Raw genomic sequence first — 8,304 nt, 5'->3', positions numbered from 1 at the left:
CCCCGCCTCGGCCGAGAGCCCCGGGGCGGTGCCGGGAGGGGCGGGCGGGGCGGGCGGCGGCCTCCCGGCGCGGCCCCGCCCCCGGAGCCTCCGCGGCCAATCGGAGACGGGCGCCGGCGCGCCGCTCGTCACGTGACGCCGAGCGCGTCCTTCCGGCCGGCCGTGGGGAGGTGAGGGGCGCGGGGTCGCGGGCGAGGGGCCGCGCCGCGCTGATTGGCTGCGGCCTTCGGCGGACCGCAGGGGGCAGAGCAGGGCACCGCCCCGCCCGGTTTCCCGCTGACCGGCACGACGCCCCGCGCTCCCCTCCTCTTCGCTAGGCGACCCGGCCATGCTGCTCAGCCGCCGACTGAGGCGCCTGCTGCGGTTGGTGCCCGGCCGGGAGCGGTTCGGCGCGTACCGCCTGCTGCCCTTCTTCTTCGTCCTCGGCGGGGCCATGGAGTGGTTCATGATTAACGTCCGCATCGGCAAGGAGACGTTCTGTGAGTGACCGGAGCGCGGGGCGATGTGAGCAGCCTGGGCTGCGGGCAGCGGTGGGGCTGCGCTGCGAGGTCCCTTCAGCCCGGCCGTGCCGGGACAGGATCGGGGTCGTGTTCCTCTTGGAAGAGCTTACGAAGCCTTTTTCTGGCACAGATGACGTTTACCGGAGGAAGCGATCCGAAAGACAGTACGAGGCAAGGATGGAAAAGAGCGAATCTTAGCTGGAGGCTCCAAGGGACGCATCTCAGAGTTTGCACGTGTGCGATGGAGGCACTGCCGCGATGTGGTGGGCGGGAGGGCTCTGCGCCGGCCGGCACTGCGGGCTGGTGTTTGTTAGCAGGTTGTTCTGCACTCTTTTGTATTTAACAGAATTCATCGGGTTTAGGCCTTCGCCATCTATTGAATGTTTGGTTGGTACTTCTGAATAAACTGAAATGAGTGCACTGAAATGAGTGCTGCTGCTTCTCTTTGCTCGAGCAAACACCATTCGGAAAGCACCAGGTATGCTAAGCTGTGCGTCATGGATGCATCGTGGCAGAAAGGAAACGTTCCGTTTCCATTGGGTTACTCTGGACTGATGGAGGCTGCTATTGTGTCCAATTAGTGTTCTTTCCAGTGTAGTGCAATTCTAACCCGGTTCCATAGGACAGTTGTACAGCTCGGTGCTTATTGTGCCTGCGCTGCTTTGGAAAATCATCTGTGCCCTTCTGCTCTGCTGCGCTGCTTGCAGTGGTGGCTCTTACAAAGTGATGCACGGGCTGAGGGGAGTAAAAGGTCGATGCAAGGGAAGGAAGCCACGATGCTGCTGTGCTCTGAGGCCTTGATCTGGAGGACTGAGGCCACTGCACAGCCTGGGGCACCTCCAGGGATGGGCACCTCACAGCCCGACTTTGTGCTATACTTCATACTGAAGCGCTGTTCTACTCCAGTTCCATCTGCCTTTACTTTAGAGCCTTTGGGCATTTTTTGTGCTGCTGCTTTGTTTTCTCATTTTTTCTCCAGTTTTTTAAGAAAGCCTTGTGCCCCAGCAGCATCTCAGCACTCCATCTGCTATGGATTCTCTCCCTGTGACCTCTCATAGCACTGCCATAACAGTAGTGGTGTCTCAGCAAATCAACATCCAATTTATTGTATCACAGCTTTCTTATTTCACCGCAGTGAGAATGCCAGGCACATAGGAAGTTGGCTTCAGTGTCTCCAGTTAAGCAACACAGAAAGACAGGAGTGCCAGTGGCTCACAAGGAGTTCATAGTGGGGAGTTCAGCAGTGCCAGTCTTCGTGCAGGAGAGAATCCTCTGAGCTGGCACTGTACCATTTCAGCCACGAGACAACACAGAATTGCAGTGACAGAAGATGAAGCTCATGAATGCTGGAAGCAGAGCAGCTGAGCCCTGTCCTGATCCGTTCCAGTGCCAAGCATGCCTGGAGGGGATTTTGGATCAGTTCTACTCCACACCCACTCTTTGGGTTGAAGGATTGCTGCTCATTCGCAGAATCACAGAATGGTCCGGGTTGGAAGGGACCTCGAGGATGACGAAGCTCCAACCCCCTGCCACATGCAGGGCCACCAACCTCCCCGTTTAATACCAGCCCAGGCTGCCCAGGGCCCCATCCAACCTGGCCTTGAACACCTCCAGGGATGGACGGGCATCTCTGGGCAGCTGTTCCAGCACCTCACCGCTCTCTCTGTAAAGAACTTCCCCCTGACATCCAACCCAAATCTTCCCTCCCATTCCAGCACTGAGAACACAGTCTTTCTGTTAGATGCTGCGGGAGCAAGCCAGGACACAGCTTTCAGTCAGCCCTGCCAGCTGTGGACTCAATCACATCTGTTCAGTCTGCAAGGAATTCATCTGGCACCAGCACAGCACCTGCAAACAGCAACTCAGCAGTTCCTCTGGCAGCAGCCACAGCAGGAGGCTCTGAGCACGAGCAAAGCATTACTACTGAAAGCTTCCCTGGTGGTGAGTGGGGCCCAAGCTGCGCCTGCACTCTGGTTATGGATGGCAGCAGCTGTTCCTGTGAGGTGCAGACACTTGCAACAGGACTGTGGCTTCCTAGGAATGTCCTTAAATCCTTCTTGGGTGTTTGTGCTTGGCACAAAGCATGAGGATTATTTGTAGTCCTCCCTGAACCATCTGATGGAAATGGGTTACAGACTTTGGGATGGACAGAGCATCCATCATCATTTTTTGTCAAAGGCTGCAGAGCATCTTTTGTGAAAAACAGACCAGCAACTGGTGCTGCTGTGCAACTCTGGGGATCTTCTTTCCTGATTTCATGTCTGTCTGCTGCCTCCTTTGATAGAGGTTAAGCTGCACATCTACAGCACAGGATTTCTGAACAGGAGAGCTGATCGAAGGAGCAGCAGGCTCTGTGCTTAGGACCACTGGATCCTAGAGCACTGCAGGCCCTTGCAGAAGGCCTGCTGATTTGTTTTCTTTTTTTAACGTATTTACTTTTTGCTTCCCTTTTGTTTGACTGTCAAACTTACTGAAAAATTCAACAAGCAAAAGGAAAATGAAGTTCCTTCATTAGAATGCTTCACCTGCCAGTGAACCAGAACCCCTTCCTTGCTGCTGAAAGCACTCAGCTACTTTGAAACACCACTTCCACTCAGTGTTTGCTGCTGGGAGCAGGCTAGGCAGATCTGAGTGACCTCCAGTACTTCATGCTGACCAAATACTATGTGAAGAATGACCTGAATTTGGTCTCCCTGTGTGCCTTCCCATGGGCTTCGAGGAGGGTGGCAGTTCTGCGTGCCAGGCAGTGTTCACCCCTCGGGTGAAAGGCATTAATGCGTGTTAATTAAGTGGAACGGTAAGCGTGTTCTGGTTAAGTAGCTCTCTGCAAAGCATGGCAGAGGCACCCCAACACAAACGAAGGATGCTGTCATTTAATTTCTCTTGCTGTTGGTGTTATCAAAGAGAACTTCCATCTCAGTTTTCAATTTTATTGGGTAAAAGATGCTTTTTCCACATTGCTTTTCTAATTCCCTTCATTATCCAGCTACATCAAAGAAGTCCTGAACCAGGTTAGCTTCCAGCACGAAAATTAAGGCTTGCTGTTTATTTTCAAAGCAGTTAATGTGGAGGCAAATGGACCCGACTGCATCTTATCACCTCTGCTTAGCACACCATGTATTTTCCAGGGCTCCCTTCGTGCTCCTTGTGGCTCATTTTTCAACGCCACTCTTCTTAGCACCAGCAGAAGTGTCTCGCAACACAAAGGATAATAGAAAAAGATTCTTCACCCACACACGTGCATGCACAGAGGGAGGATTCCACAGCGTCAGCACCAACCAGAATTACTTGAAGGAAAATCCCACCAGAAGCCTTGATGGGACACTCAAACCTGGTTAATCCAAAACACTTTGCAAACTATTTTTATTCAAATTAAAAAGACTCAGGTAAACAAAGTGATGGTACATACAAGTTACACACCTGGTTATCAGCTTAACCCTCGGGAGTACAAGATGGAATGAGCAGCCAAACAGGGACTAACCAGGTCTGAAACCATGTGCTGAAAAAAAAGTCACCAACATCAACTTTTTTTTTTTTTTTTTTTTTTCTTACAGAAATGGTAAATTTTCTCATAGAAGAGAAGAGCTGAGGAAGAGAACAAATAATTATTACTCATCTCCAACTGGTTTATGAAAATACCGGTCCTAGGTCGATCTATTTCCACTTTCTCAGAAGCCAACCATTTCCCATACATACATTTATTTTAATAGGAAAGTTTCGCTTATGCTGATACAGTGAAAAGCAGTGGAAAACAAATGAGGGGTTCAAATGCCCACAAAGAGAGGAAAAGACAGACGGACGTCTTTTCTTGTCTTGTTTTTAAACCAGAGTCAAAAAACAGTTTCTTTTGCTGGTTTTGAATTCTAGACTGTAGCCATCATATCCCAAACCTTCCTGCCATCAACTGAAATGTCTCCTATGCAGAGACACGATTTTGAAATAAATAAAGCTTATCAGAATTGATTAGGGCCAGCCCCGTGGCTCAGCGGTAGTGCTCTGCACTGCCTTAACAGGAGGAGCCAGGCCTCGTGGGGATTCCCAACCTCTTGCCCCTGTGCCAGGGAGCAGTGGGAGCACTGAGAGCAGTGGGAGCAGCATTTTGGCTGCTCGGGCAGAACAGAGCCAGTGCTGCACTTCTGCTCATCACCGGCCTTCAGATAAATTAAACATCTGAGTTACACGGGCTCCAGAGGGAGTCCCATCCAGTCCTCCAAAGAAAATAAATAGAACAATAAGTTAACTAAAATCCATCCCAGGTTCTTTGGTGTAGTTTTTGTTCATGCTGAGAACAAGACCATCTGGTGGCATTACTACGACCCATGGTAATTCCAAGTGCTTGGAAATCAAGATTTGCTGCCCGATTTGCTTCAATGTCTCATCTGTGTGGCTAAAACTGCAACGCCTACGGTAATTGAAATGTGTTCTAAGATGATAGTGTGTATCTACAGGAGGTCTAGGTGTACTCCATTTCTATCTCATGAAACAAACATGGTTCTTTACTGGCCTTTGTAAATGATTTCTGTACCGCAGGTGTTCTACTTGTAGAACTGTCCACTGTAATTTCCTCTAAGATTTTGCTTGGCTCCCTTTTCCTCGCATCCCAGTGTACATCTGTCCTAAAAAACGTCCCTAGGTGCTCACCTCTAATTATAGGGTTTTCTGTGCAACGAATGTAGGGCTGGAATAGGAGGGGAACTAGCCACTAACATTTAAGAATAGTTCATACTTGCCTGTCCCTTCCCTCATCAGTATTCAATTGCATTACCAAACAGAACCCAGTATCTGAAGAAAAACATTTAACCTTCTGCCAGTATGAACTCAGAAGTGTTCTGTATGAGCAGACTTTAAAACACCTTTCCAAATGATAAACATTTCTAGAAGCAGTATGAAAGCATATCAGCAAATTTTGGACTGAGTTGCAGCGACCATGTTTGTGCCAACAGTTTTTTGTTTGTTTGTTTTTCAAATTAGTGCTGTTTTCCCAGTTAATTTGTGCGATCCGAGAGCTCTCTTTTTCTAAAATTGAGTTTGTGAAAGCAAACAGCTTTGCAGCCCAAAAGGTTAGTTAGTTAGCTACAGTGAACTCTTCAGCAAAGGCAGTCACAACCTCAACACTTGGCAAGAGGGGCCTACACATACCTTACTGAGCTAAACAACAGAAGCACAAAGCCCTCTGAAGGCTGCAGTGCACAATGCACTCTGTCTCTAATGCACAAGGTATGTCGAACTTACAGTACTATTCTGAAATTGAATTCATGTGTTACATTTCAAATTTTGCCTTGTAAAACTTTCGTTAGTGTGAATCAATACACTTAATAGAAAAATGTCTCGCGGTGCCCAATCATTAACAGAATGTGTGTGGATTTAGAAACCGTGTGACTCTACCAACAAAACAGCTTCCCCTCTCCTCTAACTTACCTTCCGTGACCCACACTGGTTCAAAGTTGTGGCCTCTTGGCCTCTCCCACATGCAGACTGCACTGCAGAGGTAGAGGCGTTCCCTTCCTGCTGCCCAGTGTCGGGGACATCACACAACACCCAAAGCAGGTCAGAGCAGACGAAAGATTCCACCTTCCACAGGCATGCCAGCACACGTATTCTGTTACTGACTTGGGATCATAGTGGCCTTGGCTGCAGCGTTAATGCCTGGACAGGACTGGAGAACATTAGCAGTCAGGTTAGCCTTGTCCCATATCTGCACCTGCACTTCCATGATCCATGGCCCATTCAGCTGCCTCAGTATTTACCTGCAATGTGGTTTTTCCCTAGCGCCAGTGCTCACCTTACCTTCAGCTTCCTTCAAAGAGATCCTCCCTGCTCATATCCAAGTCAGAATTCCGCTGGGAGCGGCTAGCACACACAAGCACATGTACACACGTTCCTCTAGGATGTAAACTATGACTAATTTCACATTCCATTGTACCAACCTGTAAATACTTTGTTTTCTTTTTTTTTCTTCTTTTATATAAAAACAATGGCATCAGATTCTCAGCAATAAAGTGTAAGAAAGATGAATCCTTGACTACAGTTAACCAAATATGAAATCGCCTTTCAAACAAAGGAAGCATATGCAAAAATCTGTGTATTTGATAAAGTCAACTTAATATAACAAAAAGTGAAATATGCTTATTAAAAGTGTCCTTATATAAAAATGGTCTCGCAATGTACAGTAAAATGCAATACAAATTATTGTTGGTTATCTCTCCCCACCCAGTAACTAAAACAGCTATTGTTCCACAAAACTCTATATGCCAGTATCAAAGAAAGAAGCAATAATGCGACTAAACATTTTCTATGTTGTACGCCTGGCGGATGTTGAGGGTGTCTCGCAGCATCAAGTCTCGCAGGCGCCATAAAGCATCGGCCATTGTGGTGTGAGCCCCTTTGCTTTTCAGCCAGTGTGACGGGAGGCGGCTCTCCTGCTCTTTTGACAAGTGGACGTCTCGTCTTCGTGCTGGAAGGGTAAGGAACAGCCCAGTTATCCACTAGCTTTGCTAAGCTGGCTTTGCCTTTGATATTTGCCAGCATTTTTCTAGGAAAAAAAAAACCAAAAAACAAAAAACCAATTCTTTCCTATTTCTTTTACCCCCAATATTTGAGCACACGCAGTTGATAATTAGATTTATACACCAGTAATGGAATTAGTCCACTGATAACACGTACTCCCTGTCTGTCGATTTTAATAAAATTGACACACGCAGGCAATCGTTAAATAATCAGCAGATTAATTTGGTATTTTCCATAAAAGCCAAAAGTATTCAGTTACAAGGAGGTGTGTTCCACACAGAAACGTCCCATTCTGTGCCAAAAACCTTACCTGCAAGGGTCTGGTCCCACTTGCTAATACTGTTTGATTCGGCACTGAGCCCCTCGATGTATTTCAGATAGGCTTCGGAATGAAGAAGCCTCTGTGTCTTTGGTGGAGGGGAGACAAACATGGGAGTTGAGGGCTGCTGCATAACAGGCTGAGTCGCGGGGCTCTGGCCGGGATATGGGGGAGGTGCCTGCTGTCCTGGAGGACCGAGGATTCCTATCTGCAAACAAAGCGATGGAGAGATGGCATCTGGGGGAGCTGCAGGGATGGTTCACACCGTGCATCACAGCATCCTTATACAGCAGAACTTTGGTTATAACCAAAGGTGTAAGAGATTTCCCTAGAAGGCAACCTCCCTCCAGCCAGCCTTACCTGTTGAGGTCACTGACATGTACAGAGAGATGTGTGAACAAATCTCATTTAACAGAAAACAATTCTTCATCACTACCACCATTTCTCCTCTCTCCCACTCCCCTTAATTACTCCCCTTGCATTGTTTCTATTTCACGCTTTCCGAAATTTGACCAGAAAATGTGTGATGTGCAAAGTGTGGAGTTTATCTTCTTTTAGGGCTCTCTACAACATATTATCCAAAGCAATCCTCATCCTCGGAAGACCAGGATGCTTCCACAGAATAAATGCTAATCTTGGTCAGGCAAAACCTGCAGTCACACAAAAATCCCCAAACCATGGAATTCCCACTGCTGCCATTCACCAGCAGTACTGAGAACTCTTAGCAGAGTTAGCAGAGCCAACCCGTGGTTTAAATAACTCACTAAAATGACATACACGCTCTACTGCCTTCTCACTCAATTCTGTTTTTCTTTACACCCTCTCACCAAACGCAAGTGCAGTCCTTAAAACTCAGTGTGATGAACATTTAATCTACATCGACATTGAGAATGAACATCTGATCATCACTGGCATCAAAACTCCCAGATGTAAATGGCCAATGAACATCTGCTTTGTTGGTTTGTGAAATCTGGGAGA

The 8,304-nt window shown here is 47.8% G+C and overlaps 2 protein-coding genes across 7 annotated transcripts in view; one reads left to right on the top strand and one right to left on the bottom strand.

The window, feature by feature from the left end:
- Positions 1-34: 34 nt before the first annotated feature.
- On the top strand, positions 35-926 carry UQCC5 (ubiquinol-cytochrome c reductase complex assembly factor 5). 2 transcript variants are annotated; one of them, XM_085235875.1, is made up of 3 exons: positions 35-170; positions 318-479; positions 631-926. In XM_085235875.1, exons 2-3 carry the CDS (start codon positions 329-331, stop codon positions 696-698), a joined length of 219 nt encoding a protein of 72 aa, XP_085092001.1. In that variant the 5' UTR covers positions 35-170; positions 318-328; the 3' UTR covers positions 699-926. The 2 variants fall into 2 exon arrangements, with proteins under 2 accessions (XP_085092001.1, XP_003210003.3); XM_003209955.5 differs by having other exon boundaries at positions 122-479.
- A 2,909-nt stretch (positions 927-3,835) lies between these two features.
- The window catches only part of PBRM1 (polybromo 1), a 61,392-nt gene continuing 56,923 nt past the window's right edge, over positions 3,836-8,304 (bottom strand). For all 5 annotated transcript variants that reach the window (XM_085235863.1, XM_085235864.1, XM_019619995.2 and 2 more), the window contains 2 exons: positions 7,318-7,534; positions 3,836-6,954 (listed from right to left, as the gene is read on the bottom strand). In XM_085235863.1, the coding sequence (XP_085091989.1) occupies positions 6,782-6,954; positions 7,318-7,534 (390 nt within the window). In that variant the 3' untranslated portion in view covers positions 3,836-6,781. The remainder of the gene's footprint in view (positions 6,955-7,317; positions 7,535-8,304) is intronic.

This window comes from Meleagris gallopavo, chromosome 14 (assembly GCF_905368555.1).
Source record: "Meleagris gallopavo chromosome 14, MGAL_WU_HG_1.1, whole genome shotgun sequence".
NCBI lineage: Eukaryota > Metazoa > Chordata > Aves > Galliformes > Phasianidae > Meleagris > Meleagris gallopavo.
Note: the sequence above shows the minus strand (reverse complement) of the source record. Positions and strands in the feature narration are given on the sequence as shown.